The sequence below is a fragment of the Cinclus cinclus genome, chromosome 3, assembly GCF_963662255.1.
Source record: "Cinclus cinclus chromosome 3, bCinCin1.1, whole genome shotgun sequence".
Taxonomy (NCBI): domain Eukaryota; kingdom Metazoa; phylum Chordata; class Aves; order Passeriformes; family Cinclidae; genus Cinclus; species Cinclus cinclus.
In genome coordinates, this window is record NC_085048.1 from 86,793,977 (window position 1) to 86,813,003 (window position 19,027).

A 19,027-nucleotide genomic window follows, 5' to 3' on the forward strand; every position below is an offset into this window, starting at 1 on the left:
AGAGAGATACTCAGGATGCAAAAAGCAGCATGGAAAGCATGACTAGAATGTGGCAAGTGAAAGAAATTGTGAGAACAGAAAGAACTATTACAAAGAAACATGAGAGTTCCACACAAAAGGCAACAACCCAGTGCACACCAAACTCATTTGAAACTATGTATTTCAATTATGCTCAAACTTAAAATATTTTTAGAGAAAACTCTAAAATGTGTTAGAAGACTAAGCTGAATTAATAGCACATCTTAGAGATGCTTACCATTGTTATCTGTCCCTATCTCAGTTAAAGAGGTAACTAAGTTATCTAAAACAAAAGTAAAACCCATGAAATTAATTAAAATCATTCATACTCTTCTCCTACCAACCTAATTTAAGGTGTTATACTATAGCTCCAAAATTTTAATTAGTGTAAATCAAGAGATGCAATTTCTCATGATAATTCATTTAGAATACATGGAACACTATCAAAAATACTTCACATTGCATAAGATTAGCACGAGTAGTATGCTTAGAAACATACTAATGCCAACTACTTTTTAAAGATTAAGACAACAGATGATGCCAAAACATAGCTAATCAGAGTGCCAAGGTAAAAAACACTGCTCAACAACACAGAAAAATCACTACTGTTCCTCTGAGAGATTAATATATTTTTACCAAAAGGTTCTCATCGGAATAACCTGAACAGGAGAACCAGTTCCTACAAAAACTTCAATCTGACCCAGGAAGAAAGAGGGTACTCAGAAGGGCTCAACTGGGCTTCTTCACCTCCCACTTCTCTAAGCTGGTGCCGTGCTTGAAAGTAGAGGCACAAAGACAGATAATGTTTGGAATACATAGTAGGAAAAAAGTACTTTGGAGGAAAGGGATCCCTGACCACAGTTATGACTTCTCTTTTCACAGACAGGTTCCTGATACACAGAAGATTTTAGTAAGTGGGGAAAAGCTGAATATTTCAGGACAATACTTAAAACAGACAAAATCATTGTTGTTCCATCAGAGAACAATCTCATAAAAACAATTCTGGTAGCATGAGCAATTTAAAAGGTGCCTGCTTCTCTCCATATACTTATTTTCTGCTCCATTCCATATGCCTTATGTCGGTTATGTCAACATGACTGCTTGGGATGATGCTGTAAACTGAATCACTGAAGTGAATTGGATGAAGGAGGGAGGGAGGAAACAGCTGGTTTTTCTTAACCCTGATCATGAAATGTTTTATTTAAAAGGAAGCTGCATAGTGAATAGTAAATTGTAGGTATCATAAATACAATATTTCATTCAAAACGACACGTATCATTGCTATTCAAATACTCTTCCAGACAATTTATTTTTTCTTGAAGACTTGCAAGGGGCTCTGAGGTTCTGACATGGTAAATAACTTCAAACTGCCACACCAGAGGAATGAGAGAAGGCTCAGAGGACAACGGGTGGCATTTTCTTCAGATGAGAATACTGACTGAAGCACAGAGGGGCAGGAAGCATATTCCAGCTGGCAGGCTTTCCACCACTGATAACCAGATGTTTACTCAAAACAACATGGGAAACTTCCACAGCAGCACCTGAAAACTGCACTCTGCTCCCTGGTTGATTCCATGTAACATTCCATGAAACGTAGGAGCGCCTCTACTGCCATAAAGGATGTCATCTGGTGGCTGTCCCCAGGTAACTTTATGGCATCTATCCTTCCAAACATGATCATTCAGTGACTGCCATCATCTCTCCATCAAGGAGCTCAGATATCTGAGGCACACAGTGAGAGCTCTAAAGAAACAAGCAGCTCTCTAAACCCATCCTCATATACTACCAGAGAGAAGATACCCTTCTTGCCTTAGTTATTTGAGAGAATGGAGGAAAGAAGAAAAGGTTCTTCATTTTAAAGTAGATTTTAAAATATTTTTCCTAAGTAAATTTTAAACAAAGTTGCATAATAACCAGTTTTAGGTATCATTTTAAAATTAATATAAACTGAAAAAAGTGAAAACTAAACAGAGAATAAAAAATGTTTCCTTCTTGATTTGTGTTTCCAAAAAACCTTGATGCGAACTTGAAATTTAAGAAAAAAATCCTTTGTTTGTGTTATTTTAACGAAAAATCTTATATGAAAGGCAAAAATATTATTCAATTTAGCTTATTTTGGAAACATATAAAAACCCATCCACAACCAACAATTAAAAATAAAAAAACTTGTAGCAGAGGCTAGAACTTCTAAATGTAAAATTAGGATAAACAAAACCATTTAAAACATATTGAGTGATTTCTAACAGTAGCTATATCTAGACAGTAGGTTTTCATGAACTATGCAATATTTTCCACCAATTAAACTATTAAAATTTAAAAATCAAGAAAAAAGTATTTAATTCTACTTCTCCTGGATTTCACGTAGATTACCTGTTTTCCTCTATAAACAGAGGCAACATTAATTTAAAACTACCCTGCTTACATCTACCTCAAATGAAAAGCTTTAGTGTTTACAGGATCTACTTGCCTACAGGAACAACAATTTTGAAGTGTGTGCCTGGGCAGCTCTGTAACTGTAGCACCCTCTGCTGCTCTTTTAGTTCTAAAACATACAATTTCACACTCAGCCAAGTAGAAACTAAAATCAGCATGTGTTGAACATGTTGTTTCTTGAAAATGAAATTATTAATTAATGCTATGTGCAGTTTACAATAAAATGTTTTGCTATTACATATAGTATATTTTCAATTTTATACTATTTGAGCATTCTGGAATATCTTGCTGTGATAACATCAGATGAAAACATACTAGATGAAAATCCAAAAATATGCTGTATTTCACTTATTAAAATTCTCCTTTACACAGTCTGTAGCTTGCTTAGACTGGGGGAAAACAGTAAGGAGGTTTATATTTAGGCACCGATCATTTCACTTAATTTAATTTTTTTTTCACATAATCTGCAATGATTACTTCAGGGATAGAATCATATAAGCACTTCAGTTATAACTGCTTTCACCCACTTGGAAAGGCAAGGGAAGGAGACACCCTCAAAAGCTCATCCTTGCAGAATTTTCCTTAATTTTTGGACGATTTCTTCTGCCAGCATGAGAGTGGCATGTGGTTCTGGGGACCAGCTGATACTATCCCACAGTGCCACCACTGAACCTACTGCCTGCTATGCATCAGTTCTTTTAAAGGACTATCTCAGGACTAGAGATAGGACAGCTCTTTTAAACAGATGGCATATTGTTGCCTAAAATGAGCAGACTGATCCCTTCCTTCATTCCAGTCCTCTTTTCCCTGCCTCTTGTTTATGCATAGACTTAGAGCTGAACGAAGTCCATTTAGCACTGCATCCTGTCAGTGTGGAGAATTCATTTAGAGTTTTCATGTGAAAACCACTCTTCCACAAAGGATGAGCAGAGAGAAAACAACTTCCACATTTTTCTAAGAAAGTGAAAACCTATTGCAATTTGTAATGTGAATTTTCATTCATAGTGGCAATCCTACAGTGCAAATGCATCTTCAGAAATCTTTTAGAAGAAGACAGAATACAAGTGTAGGTATACAAATACAAAGTTTGAATTAGCCATTGTGCAGAGGCAATTTTCAGAGTTAGCAATTAGGACCCTGCAATACACCATTGACCAAGCTACTGCAGTTGGCTCCCCTTTTGTCCACAAGTCTTTCTGGTGTAAGGCAGCACTTTTGGAAGCAGTCACAAGTATTCCTCAAAAGCTGCTTATTGATATTTTATATAATGCTGCCAGCTAGTGGCACATCTTGTACTGAGTTGATACCTACTAGGAGTATAAAGACAGTGGCATTAACTGGAGTCTGCTCTACCACTGGTAGAGCAGGTATATGGGGATGCAGCTGTCAAAGACCATGACCACAGAGATCAACATGGGAAACAGAAACACCATAGAAACAGTCCATGAAAGAGCTTGTTTTAACAGAAAATACTTACTAGAAGCAAAAAAAAAAAAAAACTTCCCCCAAACCACAAAAAAACATGTTATTTGAAACAACTGATTATGTTTCAAAACAAAATTAAGTTTTTACAAAAACTAATCTGCTTAATACAAAATTATTTCATAAATTTATAGGAAAAATGTTAATCTTGCTGATAAATATTCAGTATGGCAACCAAAACAAACACACAGAGCACTAAAACATTTCCCTGTTTTCTGGTAACTCAGTCCAAGTCATTTAAGTGAAGCTTAGTGGCCAGCAAATAAATGCTGGCTATGCAGTGTGTCCTAGAAGAACACTGAAGTCTGTAATTATTCAGTGCATCCCCCTCACGGGGCATGCTGCTATGATAGCACACTCAGTTCTGGCTAGCTCCACAAGCATTAGATATTAGGAGAAACAATCTGATACTGTCAAAGACCACTTCAGAAATATTTGGGGGTTTCTTGGAGCACACTATGGTGTGATAATAAAAAGTTCTTGTAGATCACTACAGAAATTATAAAAAACAGTCAGCCTAATTTTAGAAGAACAACAGTAGTTACCTCTGGGGGTGAAAAGAGGCAGTACAACGCCCTCATCATTTCCACAGTGGGTTAACACAAAGAGAGTCAAGAAACACACAGGAAAAGATCAAAGAAAGAGCCTATTCGAATTAAGGGATAATGTGAGTGCACAGAAATTCAGTCAGGTATGACCCAAATACAGCAGCTCAATAAACACATGGTTGGGGGGAACTTTACTATGAAGGTGTGACAGACAGGGAGCTACTCTGGCTTGGATACTGAGAACATTTATTCCATACAGGTGGTAGCAAAAAAGTGTGATTATTACAGTCAAGACAGTACTGCATGCTGCCAGAAGATAATGATTTTACAGTTATGCTAACAGAGTGTAATCTAGAGTGCATAGTAAAACAAGCATAAATCAGTAGTATGTAGATCAATACAGACAGACACAAAGATACTTAAAAATGGGGAAGCAGTAAATCTGGAAATTACTTGGCAAACACTATATATAATAGCACAGCATGAACCCTCAAAGCAATTCTGAATCCAAAAGGACAAATGTGAATCTTTGTATAAAAAGAGAAACAGTGAGAACTACAAATGTCATATTACTCCTGTGTTAGCACTGGTGGTGCCTATTAGAGTGTAAGTCTTGCTCTACCATCTGCAATCAATAAAAAAGTAACCGAAAGACTGGATGAAGTTAACAAAAGAGCTGACAGCACATGTATCAATAGGAAAACATGAAAATTCTAGCAGACTAAATTCTTTGTGTTAACAAGGAAATCTGTGTAGATTGAGCACAAACTCAGTACCACACAAAGAGCAAGAAATCGTGTTACCACACACACACAATGTATTTTCTCTGCTGTTCAAAAGAAATGCTTAAGTTGTTATATAATGACCTAATGTTTATTGAAACATAGGTTTGAAATACTAAGACTGGAATTTTGAGATAAAACACATATATAAAAAACAGTTTCTATATCATTGGCATTATAAGGAAGGCAAAATATGTGTGTATTTCTTGAATATCTGGCAAACTTTACCAACTTTATTCTATCATTTTCCTTCTTGAAAACAAACAAACCAACCTGAAAGATAAGGCAGAAGAACCAAACAACAATTATATGTGTATATCTAAATGTTAATTATATAATAGTTATTGCTCATCACGTCATAAATGTTTCAATATGTTTGCTCAGCTTTGTTTTCACCACAATTTGATAATTCAAGTCCATTAATAGCATAGATGATTTTATTAATAAGTATACTGAAGCAGAGCCATACTGGGTCAGACATTGATGGCCCACTTAGAGCTCATCTTGCCTCAGGTTAATGCAGCCACTTAGACAAGAGTGAAAGATCAGGACAAACATATCATCCTACTGCCCCATTAACTCTCTTAACACCCAGCACTTCCTACGCCATAAGTGGTCTGTATATTTAACAGCCACAGTAAATTTTTCTTGCACAATTTTGTCTCCTTTGCTTTTTGAATTTATTTCATGTTTTAGGATACAAAACATTCTGTAGGGAGGAATTTCACACCTTCACTGTGTGCATTCTTCTGTTTCTTTGGTTCAAGATTGTTCTCTCCAAGCTAGAAGTACCCCTGGTTGTTTTCCATGTCCCTGCACCGCTGTTCCTCCCACAGCCACAGCTGGCCCCTGGCCAACACAAATCAATGGACTAAACTAATGTTTTATCCAGTACAGCCCAGTTGTTCTAATGTTCCCACCATAGCCACAACCAAAAATAACCTGCATTGGGAGACCTTAAGGGTGGATCCAACACCAACAACTGTGCTATGTAAAACTGTATTGTGATGGTAACTCTGACCACAGTGATGGAGTTTCCCAGCTAAAAGAAGTGGCTAGTGAGGGCTCACACAGAAATGTTTTACATTGGTACAGTTCGACTTTTAGCATGATAGTACTATGCTTAAATGAACAATTACTTACAGACATTCCCCGTGTTGTCAAAACTTGTAAGAACATCTTTAACATTTAAGAGGCCATTGTGAAACCTGGAAGAAAACATAAGTAGTGATTTTACTGACACATAAACCATAAAAAAAAAAAAATCTTCAAAAAAGAGATTTACTGTATGCATTCACTTCTCACCACCCCCTTTCACAGTGAAGCAGCAAACAGTAGCCACTGTTATTAGTAGCCACTAGGGGGAAAACAAAGGGACAATCACCAGTCTTCAAAGTTCCAGCACTGAAATCAGGGGGAATGTGTTTCTCAGAAACTACTATCAGGAGAAAAACATTTCCAAGGAGCATCACTTTTTATTTAGATGTGGGAGTCACACAGAGGAAAGGAGGAACTTTGGCAAAGCAATTTCTTTGAAAGGGAAAATCCAAAGAGTATTTTTTAATAGCAGCTGTATGCACATTCCTATTTTCTTCCACAAAATCAAGAACACTTAATTAAATTAATGCTAATGATCAAACCGATTAATGTGTTCAGTGAACTGCATTTTCTTTGGTTTTACATTTGCATAACCCATGTGAAACATTCACAAGTGGGGATAATAAATTAATTACCTAAATTTCATACATCACGTGCAAATTTTAGAATGCAATGAGCAAAGCAGTTCGTTGGCAGCAGCAGCAAGAATACGCACCAAAATTGAATAAAAACATACCTAAGATCTGCCTTTAAATGTGCAGTGGCACACACATAAAAAACCATCTAATCTTGTTTAAAATATTCTAAACTAATCTAAGCCCAAAACGAACAAAATGTTAGTCTTACAGTTTATAACAATCAGATCACACAGCTGTTTCACAAATGCATTAAAGAAAATCTGGAAGCAATTCATCAAGGCAGCAAAATATGAAAATACAGAGTTTTAATAATGTTTCAAATGTAGTTTCTTAGGCTGTTTGAGAACACACTAATGTGAAACACTAAAAAAAAATGCAGTAAATCCAAGAATTTTAGCACCTACAAAATTGGTTCTCATTTTCTCAGCTGTTCTTTCCTGAAGAAAGATTGCTGAAAGAATGAAAAAAAAAAAACCCAAAAACAAATAATCGTTTTGCAAACATTAAATTGCATATTTATTGGGAAAAACCCACTATTAATGGTTTCTGATACGCATAAGCATTACATAAAGAAACATTAACAAGTTAGATTTTGAGAAGCACTAAATAGCAACTAAAACAATTCTTTAAAAAAAGAAAACAAGTGGAAATCAAATTAACAAACTGAACTAAGCTCATCAGCAGGGACAGAAATATATGAGAGATGTGACAAAAGATCCAACTGGACATTAATGCTTTTCTCCTAGATACATAACAACAAACCAAAATTATATTCCTTCTCTGCAGAGGAAGTCTACAAGAATGCAGATGGATGATGTGGATTTTTAATGTACTTCTTTCTTGCAAGTTTGTTTTCCATCAAATTGGACAACCAATGCAACAGAGCTGGTGCAAGGGAAGTGAAAAGAAAGGAGATAGGAAGGGTAGTTCTGCCAGCCACAGAGATGCCCTTTCAACTCTCCCCTGCTGACTTGTCAGAACCCTACAAGCTCTGTAGGGTATGTAACTCTGCATATGTCTGGAGCTCTCACACAACTGTGAATGTCTCATCTCTAAACGAATGCAAACGGAGGGTGGGAGATGCTGAGGCAGTAAAGAAACATTTTAATCTCCGTTGGTATGCAGGGTAGTCTTGGGATAACATGTTTCTTTCCCCCGCCCTCCCCCCAATTTCTTCATGTACATAGTTCATATCTAAAGGAGATTTCTCATGAAACTCTCCAAGTGAAGCAAACAAAGGTAAGGATAAAAATTTAGTAGTCTACTATCCAGTAGTTCAATAGCATGAAGAAAGAAAAACAGAAGAAAGTTAGAAAAATAATGGTCTAGAAAATAATACAATTTATATACTTCAGGGTCAAAAGGTACACAAAAAAGTGAAATTATAAAACCACAGCACTAGCCAAAACTGCTTAAAATTTGTGGAACCCAAAAATTGAGGAATTGAGCATAATCTCTTACTGCAGACAAGTTTTTGGACTGAGGAAAGCAACATGCCAGCAGCTGATCTGCTGGTGAAAGGGAGAGCTCAGGAAAACACACTTCCAAACATCAATAGCCATGTTTCTCCATTTGGAGATCTGTACCAGTGGAGCCCTGCAGACAAACCCTGCACCAGCCATTCCCCAACTCTTTTCCATCACAGGCCTTACTCACAGACTAAAAGTTACCTGTGCCTGTAAACACAGGTGTTCTCTACCCTCCAATTCTGCCATAAACAGTGTGCTACTCAGTCCTGCACCTAAAAAACCAGAGCTTGTAGTTTGGGATCCCCTGCCCTCCACGTACATCCTCAGCAGTTCTGTAACAGCTGCTGCTTCACTGTCCCATCCCATCAGCTGATCATCACCAAACCCAGAGAAAACTGCCAAGATGCAGCACATCTGGCATCCATAAGTGCCTGTCACCATCACAGCTTTCCACAGTGCAGCTGACAAACAGAGAGTCTTAAGTGTCATGTGCACTGAATTATCAAAATCAAGGAAAGGAATCACAGAAGCACAGGATTAAACCCCAACCCTTACATTCCCATAAATTTCCACAGTATTCAGTGCTTTAGAACATGTTATGGATGTCACACAGTTCAAAGAAGTTCAAAGCTCTGATTGCTGAGATCAACAAAGTACTTCAAAAAAAGCACAGGAAAGCATCATGGGGAAAGTAAATTTCAGGCTGGCGTGGTTAATCTGATTCACAGTGTTCTTATAATAAATCTCCAAGGTACAATAGGCAAAAAATTCTATGCTTGAGGCAGTGAGTAATAGAAGACAAATCTGTGAACAATAAACTAATTCAACTCATGTTTCTTCTAATACAAGGCAAAGCAGAATTCCTTACTCTGGACTACAAATAAATCAGCTTCGGATGAAGTCCAAAGAGAGAGTAAGATCAATCTTTAAATATATTAAAGTTCCTTCCTCTCCAATTCAGGCAACACAAGTGGCAGACTTTCATATGTATATAAAAATAGCTGTGGATAGTACAAAAAAAAAATAACCTTCAGAAGGTCCCTATTAAGGTATGCTTTCCATCAACCATAATGAAACAAAAGTAGATTCCTTTCTTTTCTTTTATATTATTCTTAAACTGAGTGATGAAAAATAACAAAAGTAAGTATGTGCCTATATTCACTTTAAAAACCTGCGAAACCTAACAGAGACTACATTTCCACATAACATCGAAAAGGGAAAAAAACCAAACACAACACATCACCATGCACTATTACCTACATACAAATTACAAGTATTTTGGTGGAAAATGAAAAATGGGATAATAGTAAAAAACTACTGTTAAGGGTACTTCACAAAAAGGCTTGGTGAATATTACCATCAATTGTCACTGTGGCCCACTAAGAACCTCAGAGTTATCTGCAAACTTTGCTATCTAATCAGATGCTCTTTCTGGGCCAGAGTATGACAAAAAAAGTCAACTCTTCTTTCACTCCAGTTCTAGACCACAGTTTAATACGGCAAGAAACTGAAACAAAGCTTCTCTGACTACAATTCTTTTTTACAAATACATACATCTTGGGCAATATGATGGAACAGTGAATAAAAGAAGTATGTTTCCAAACCACTTTTCATCTCTTTCCTCCATTTCCAGCTCCTGGGGCCAACCCTTCATGCTGCTAAATCCACACATTGTCTCTTAGCATGCAATAAAAGGAAGAAAGCAAGTTTGTCGTATCCACATAAATTGTCTGCAAGAAGTAGGTAATATTCCTTGAAATTTGTTTCACTTCACTGTTTTAATCTCTATCCTTAAAATAAAAAGCCATTGAAGATCAAAATGTTATTAGCAGAAATACGCAAGAGGAGCGGCCAGTGGAATTCAGTGCTATACCATCTTCTAACACACTGCTTGCCACAGACAAGTGGTGTCTGCATGCCCCTCATTTCTAAACCACAGGTCTAGAATCATCTAATAGTTTCTGTCATATTTTTTTCTACAGGTTCATTCATATTCAGAATAAAGGTATGACATCTTGCAAAGTACACTTAACACCTTTTACAAAGATTTAACTATTCCTGTAACCTGCTGACATTGTTCTTTTCAGTTCTGCATGTTAGTATTTGAAACAGCAAATGACTGATCAATGGAAAATATTTTACCACAGAAATAACTTATTTCTGCACTGTTTTCTTAAAATGAGCCTTCAATTTAAAAGCAAATCCATATCCTGAAATAGAAAATTTGAAGACATTGATCGCTCCTTTTTTAACTCAAATAAAAGAACAATTTTCCTGTCTAAAAGGCAGGCATCAGCTCCACTGTGAGACATTGCATCTATATGATCTATAATCACTTCATTGCTAAAACTATTAATACAAAATTAAAATTTAAAAGCACATTCTTGGTGAAGAATACAAGGATTTATAAATGCAGTATTAAATAAACATTTTGAAATAGTTCTATTCACTTGCTATATATATTCCTATCACTAAGAAAACACATATTCAGCACATACACAATTTTTTAACAGCAAAGTGAAATACTGCCACAGTTTAGTAGAACTTGAAAAAAGCTAACAAACACACCTGAAAGTTCTGAGAATAAAAACTCCCGGGACATGTGGAAACAATGGTGCTGTCTATGTCAAGCTGGAGTGCTTGGAGGTCCCCCTGGGGAGGAGCACACAGAGAGCTGATGGATCAGGATTAAAGGGAGGGCAGGGACTGGTGACATCATAGTGGGGGTTTGCGACAGGGACACCAAGCAGATGAAACCCTCTAGAGACAGGGAGAGGCACAGCTTCACATTCACAAGCCCTGGGGTCCTTCATGGGACCTTCAACCACCCCCGTGTCTGTTGGAAGGACAACACATCCAGGAGGTTCCTGAAATGCTTCTTTTTTCAAGAGGAATTGACAAAGAGAAGCGCTATGCTGGACCTTGTTCTTTCCAGCAGGGAGGGGCTGATGCGAAATGTGAATCTCCAAGGAAGACTTGGCAGCCAGACCATAAAATGGTGGATTTTGAGATCCTTAGGGCACTGAGAAGGGTGCACAACAATCTTGCTACCCTGGACTTCTGGAGAGCCAGCTTTGGCCTCTTCAGAGATCTGTATGGTAGAATACCATAGGATAAAGACCTGGAGAGAAGAGGGGCCCAAGAAAGCTGGCTAATATCCAAGGATCACCTCTGGAACGATGCATCCTAACCAAGAGGAAGCCAGACAAAAAAGCCAGGAGGCCTATGTGGATGAGTAAGAGCTACTGGACAAATTCAAACACCAAAAAGAAACTTACAGAGCGTGAAAGCAAAGTCAAGTAGCATGTGAGAAATACACAGAAATTATCTGAGCATCCAGGGTTCAGGTTCAGGAAAGCTAAAGCTCAATTAACAGCAAGACAAGGATGCAGTATGTAGGAACAGTAAATACAATACAAATCCAGATGAGACCAATCTAATCAAATGAGCTTTTGGATTCTAACACAAGAAATTTCATGTTGACACACCTTTCACTGCTTACATATCCCCACACTCACCAGAGACTCCTTTTGATACTCCAGAGCTACTTTGAAGCACCTTAGTACCTAAACAAACCTCAAGAGACCTCTTTCCACCATCTATTATGAACCTATATTTCATTAAGCACACAGGAGATCACTGCTTAACCAGAAGAGTTATGGGGATTTTTAGAATGAGTCAATGATGTTTCACTTCAAGGATCTAGTCAAAATGGCACCAAAATTCGGCTTAATTTTTTAAGCTGAAAATTGCCTTATACTAGGACTTCTGACTTTCTGCTTTGGAAGATTTGTTATTAGGAATGATGTAAAAAGTATAAACTAGTGACAGAAAAACATGGCATAAACTCCTCTTTCTGAGATGTGAATCCAGCCTGAATTTAGTTAGAGAAACAGCAAAACCAACAAAGTTCAGAAAAGCATATACATGACTGGTAGTTCCTACAAAACCTTCTGTTTGCCTGACAAACTGTCCCAAACCCCTCTAGAGCAGTAATTCCAGCTAGGTCATAGCATATCTGAATATACAATTTGATCAGTTTTGACAGCCCTTGAACTGATATAGCTTGACCTTTATACTCTTTGCCAAAAGCCACTAACAACCTTATGAACTTTCTGAAGTATTTAGTCTCGTCAAGATGTTAGCTGACAACCCTTTTAACATTGAACACATGCAGTAAGCTTTTCCAAGAAGATGTTAATGCATAAGGAAAACAAATATAGATGAAAATTCCAAAGCACTTTCATCAAGATTTTAGAGGGGCCATAGCAACATTTTTTTTCCCTGACAAAAAGGTATAAAAAGGTAAAAAGGCTCTCCTATTCAGGCATGCTGTTCTGGATTCACCTGACTGAAGTTATTGTTAATATTATGCTCTTGTTAACTTGCTAAAATTGTCTCTGATGTAAAATATTATTATAAATAATATTTTGCCAGTGGACAGAGAAAAACCAAGGGAAGACTGTCAGGCATACAGAGAATCCTTAAGTGCCCAACACATGATCAGTTCTCAAAGATCCAGGAGCGCTTACTCCAAGATTTCTTATCTTCTAGATATATAAGTTTCAGCAAGAAAAACTGTTGCTCTGCTCTGTATGTTAAACAGTTATGCTGATCCCCTAAATTACTGCTTCTCCAAAAAGAAAGAAGAAACTTTATTTAATAACTCATGGTAAAGTTTTAACTGACTCATGGTAAAGTCAATTTTGTTGCAGTCTATTTATACGTTGTTCCCGGCAAAAACCACAGTATTTTCTCCTTCCCTTCTTCACCTCCGGCAATATTCTGAAATAATAAGTATACTCTATGTTTTGTCACTGTGTCATATTGGAGAAGACATTTTAATACATAAGTGTAAGACTAAGCAAGTACTGATCATTATTCCTAAAATGATCAGTGATTACTATTTTTAGAGGTCACTGAATATTTTTTGGAAAGGAACAAATGCAGGGGAAATATTAAATAAAAATCCCCACCAGAAGACAATGTCCATATTCTCCTAAATATTCATTTTTGGAAAGGTGGTGTGAGCCTGCTCCAGCACAGAAACTATACATTTCCACTGAACAAGATTAAAGATACACAGTAAAATAACTCAAAAACAAATGTGCTTGTTCACAGTCTACAGTTGAGCTGTGTCCTATTATCAATGAAACTACTATTAGGCAAATAATACCAAATAAAATGATGACACAAAGTGGTGGAAACAGAAGCTCACAAATGCCAAAACAGGATCAGTGTGACATTCCCTTTGCTTCTGTACTGCTAGCACAGGTGAACCTTAGCTCATCTCCTACCTTAAAACTCCAGAACAAGGAAATCAAGTGGCAGCGACTGTTGCAAGCCACGACAGTGAACTAGAGGAGTTCAGGGCTGCATTGTAAGGGACTGCAGCCTTGTTCAGCCCAAATTCTACCTAAACACTTTGTGCTTCCTACCCCAGTAGGTCTCTGAAGACCTAGAAACAAGGAAGAGGGACACTGCACAAAGGCATTATGTAGACTGCCAGTGTTCGAATTAGTCCACAGCATTCACTGGTGGTTTACAGGAAACGTCAACACATGGAAAAACACTGCACCTACTTCTACTACAAACAGCAGATTCCAATGGAAAAGTTGCCTTTTGAAGCCTTTTAACATCACTGAGTGTAAGCCTGGAAAATGGAAAATAAAGACTTTATAAAGCTCTAAAGAATTTTGTTCTTGATTTTACATCCAGATGCAAATTTGGAATGGTCTGCATGTAGTGTTGTGGGGTTCCTTTAGTTTGGTTTGGTTTTTTCTCAGGGGCTCATTTTAAAACCTTGCAAAAATGTTGCAGTATGGTCACTTGTTTGTTTTAGATCTTAATTTCTAAGCTTGGCTTTAAATTAAAGTCCCAGGTAAAGAAAAATGCACTTTTTGATTTGGGCTCTCCAGAACATCTTGCACTGTGCAGAGAATGCAAAATCCTCCACCTCCAGAAATCTAATTAGATGCTGCAGAACAAGTATCAATTCAGAGATTCTTAAATTACTGTTGCAAACCACCTGAGGCAAACCAAGTATGGTAGATACAAAACTGAACTCAGAAAGAGAAAAGAAAACAAAAAACAAAACCCCACAAACATAGCAATGAACGGGAGCTATAAACAAAGTTACTGAAGTCACTGACATTCCCTTAGAGGGCTTTTTTGGGGGGGAAGTAAGCTTTCTGTGGCTTTGTTTGTGGGTGCACGGACTTTTTTATTGTCAATTTCTTTAATACAAATGACTTGCCCTAATATAATAAAAATTACTTCATTAACTATATATTATTTGGTAGGAATTTGGCTTCCAAATTATCACTGAGTTGAAAAAGAAGCACTGAGAAGAAAATAATAAAATACAGATCATTATCAAAAACCTTTCAGAACATTATTAATAATATCACATCATAAAAATTTTTATTAAGACCATAAATAACTGTGTTCAGGTTTTTTATATCTTATTTCTAGCTCAAGAGTGCAAAAACAGAAAGCTATAAAATATAAAATACATGCTCATATTTGCATTCTGTTTCAGCTACAAGCATCAGTATTTTCAGTCAAGCTCTTCAGTGGCATGTACCAGAAATAAGAGTCAGACAAGCTACTTACTGTAAAAATAACTAAAAATAACATTTACCAGTTTATTTGCAAGCTGTGCCCTAGTAACACAAAACACTGGAAGAATGACTAATGATTTTTATATTTGAGGCCCACTCAAGACCTTAGAAAGTACTTAAAACTTAAATTGTGGTTACCTTAAGGAGACACTGTACTTGGGATAAAAGATGCTTCTATACTGAACCCAGGTCCCAGTTTCCTCTTCTGTATTCTGGTCTTCTATTGAAAAGAGATTGAACGATGCAAACCTTCTTACAGATACTTGTTGGAGATGCACATCTTTCAAGTGCTTTTTCCTCAGAACCTTTGAAATTAAGAAGAAATTAAACATTAACAATGAGATTTCCAAGAAAAGAACAGACCCATGTCTATTTAAGTGAAGAGGCAAACCATAATGGCTATGCTATCAGCTAGTAGTTATGAATAACCAAGTATGTCAAGCTTGAACAAAATACAATTATATTGATGGTAGGGGTCAAGAGAATGAGTTTTTAATTATTTCTCAATACCTGCAAAGCAAATGTATTGTGTCAGAAGTACACAAAGTTGCTTTTTTAAATCACACTCCAGGAAACGCATGAAAAAATTAGAGGGGCAAACTGGGTTCTCTCCTTCCTCTCTTTTTACCAAGTTTCACAGACCAATCAGTGCCTCCCAAAGCAATTTCTGTGCCACTCACTGTCCCTATAGAGGGGGGGAAAAGCCAACAACAACAACAACAACAAAGGTATCTTTCATAGAATTTAAATGTCAATCCCAAAACGTGATCTTCAGGTGCCCGAGTGCTGTGTGCTCTCCTGACAGACTCCTTCCTAGCCTAGAAGTCTTCTGCTGCACACTTGCAGAGATGCTGACAAAGTTGCCCAAGTTGAGAAAATTGCTCCCTGTCCCAGGCCCCAGACTTTCAGACACCACAACTCTATATTCCCCTAACAGGCCCCCGTGAGGGGACTGACACATGAGCCAGACTTCATGTGAGCCCCAAAACACTCAGAGCGCCAAGTTCAGTGCTAAGAGTCTGAAGAATTCAAAGCAGTGACAAATACAGAATGTCATTTGCATTTCTTAAATTATTAAAACACATGTTCAGGAAAGTGAAAACGTGGGTCTAGTCTGCTGCACTCAACCATCTTCAAGAAGTGAGCTATCAACCCCTCTGTGCAGGAAAACCCAGAACTCAGCTGGTTTGAGCTGTGCCATTGCTCAGAAGACAGCCAGCATTTCCCTGCCAGACAAAAAGACTTATTCCTTAGGGCAGTGATGTGGAAGGAGAGGTGTCCTGGATTTAACTTATTTCTCCTAACATTGGAGAGCATACATAAATAAATGCCATTGCATTTTTAAAATTAAGGTGCATATACAGTCCCCAGTGATGGATTAAAAAAAAAAAAAAACAGAGCAGAAAATAAATTCATCACTATAAACTGATAGAGGTAGAAGGAAGAGCTCCACTGAGTAGGACAGCACTGCAATTTACAAGTTTTTGCCAACTAGAGATAAATCAAATGAGCTCTCCAGAATTATGAAACTTGAAATAGAAGCTTTGCATACAGAATATGTACCAAAGAAAATAACAGGTCAGTGATTTTTTTGGTGTACCCAACTTATGTTGACATGTTTTAACTGAAAATGCACTCACATTTAAAAGCCTTACAGGTTGGGGCCATGACCTATTATTTTGCAGGATAATTGGAAGTACTACAAATGTGAGCAGAACAATGGTATTGGCTACACTGTTGGTTCCTAACAGCAGGTCTGAGACACCAGGCTTACTGCTTTTGGAGCTATTTTCATTGGCAGGTGTCAGCATATGAAAGGCACAGGCATTTTCCACTAAGTATTAAAAAAGTTTGGGTGCTGTCCACACTACTTCTGTAACACGTGAAAAAAATACACACATGAAGGAAAATGCAAAAATATCAAAGCAGGAGAACAAAATTAAATGACCAACAAAATTAAGATCTTCATGTAATAGCTGTGTGACTGAAAACAAAGTGGACCACCTTGACAATTAAAGAAAACCAGCAAGACTTTATCTTCAGAAAAGTGTGTTGCCTGGGGACTTCTTTAAAGCAATAGCAAGCCATTACTAATAGGCGGGGAAAAAAAACAAAACAACAGCAACAACACTTTTCTATTTGCAGTTGTTGTACAGAGACATCTTATAGCCACTCTACAAAATTCATTCTCTGGGTTAGCAGAAAATCTCATGAACATTTGAATACTCAAAATAACATTTCTCCCACAGTCTCAAACAAAAATCAAGTGGTCTAAGATCTGAAAAATCACAACAGCAGGTCATATATTTTAAAATCCTAAGTATAACTGAGAAAACAGCACAAATTGAGACTACGTTGCATTATTCATATCTAACTCTGTATTTTTTACATATGGAACAAAGAGGGGTTTTTCTCAAGTCTGTTCCTAAAAGGATCACAGTTTTGTTAAACAAACTACAAAGATAAGTTGCTGCTATAGAACAATCCATTGATAAAAACAAAAGGTGACAAACCTACCTTAATTCATCACCAAACAGTCTCCTGTTCTACAAAGATTCTAGTAAAATATTACCACAGATCTCAATTGCAATGCCCTTGGAATCTAGTCACATTATTAGGACCATGTTTACGACTCCCTATAAAACCTAAAACTGGTTGATATCTCTTAAAAAAAAAAAAACCTTAGCAAAAAAACATCTCCCGCAAATAACATGAAGGAAAGGCAGTCAGCTGAAATTCCCCGTATTTAACTGTGTATATCCTTGTGCTAGGCCTAGCTGCATCTAGAGCCAAATTCAGTAACAACTCATGATTTACAAAGCTCTGCCAGTTCTCTGGCAGTGACTGCAACGTGGTATTTTGTACATGCAAGAAAGTGTCTATGCAATCAGCTACAATATAACCTGCACCTACACTCTATAAATGTCATCTATATGAGTACAGTATTTATTTTTACAAATTATTTACCAAATTGTTTTATCCAAGTGTAAATAATTTAAAAACTCAAGAGTAACTAAAACAAGGAAAAAAGATCTGGAGCACACACACCCTTTACAGAGAGAAGAGCAGGGAGAGATGAAAATCTGTTTTAGAAGTGCTTTTGTTCAGGAGAAAAAGTGTCATTGACCTGTCCTCACTTTAGTTTTTATTTTTTCAATTCTGGAAGTACATTAGCAGGTGAGCAACATGCTCTCAGATATGTGGTGTGGCTCTTGGGGATGGTCCTATGCAGGGCCAGGAGTTGAACTTGATCCCTGTGTGTCCTCTCCTGCTCAGCATAATCTGTGGTTCTGAGACTTGTGTGAGAAGAGCAAGAGGAAGGTAACAGGCAGGATAAGAAAAAAAGCTTACAGATTTCATAACACTTTCTATAGGCAGCAAATGTACACATAGGGAGGGACCTAATGCATGCCTATTGCTCTAACTTCCCTGCTGAAAACTACTGACTGGATAATGCCTTCAGTCACATAGACTGGCAGAGCCAAAAACACAGCCTTAGAGAACTTATCCAGCCATTTACTAATGCACAGTAAATGGGTAACTTCCCTCAGCATTTTTTTAAAGGCAAATTTTTAAAGGCAAAAAATACTTCCCTTGATTCCGACAGACTAAGTTTAAAAATACTGCCCAACTTCAAACTCAGTACATACATAAAACATTTCATTGATAAAGAGTACACAGGTAGTTATGCAAACTCCTGGTTCTTTATGCTAGCTTCATAGGATACCTCATAAAAGGGCTTTTTTTTCTTAATTAAATCAGCGAGCATGCACTTAAGCATCCTTACCACAGTAAATCAATTTGTGTGTGCATTGAATGAAAGCAAATTCAAGATATAAACACACCACAGAACTGATTTCACATAAGGCATTATTATAAGCAGTATGAAAAGTGCTTTTAAAAGCACTGTAAGAAACACTTTGATGAATGTGTTTA

The 19,027-nt window shown here is 37.1% G+C and overlaps 1 protein-coding gene across 1 annotated transcript in view; it reads right to left on the bottom strand.

The window, feature by feature from the left end:
* Positions 1-19,027, bottom strand: part of CAMKMT (calmodulin-lysine N-methyltransferase) — a 208,443-nt gene that overhangs the window by 187,595 nt on the left and 1,821 nt on the right. The window contains exons 2-3 of the mRNA XM_062489244.1: positions 15,230-15,396; positions 6,407-6,471 (exon numbers count right to left, since the gene is read on the bottom strand). Of these exons, the coding sequence (XP_062345228.1) occupies positions 6,407-6,471; positions 15,230-15,396 (232 nt within the window). The remainder of the gene's footprint in view (positions 1-6,406; positions 6,472-15,229; positions 15,397-19,027) is intronic.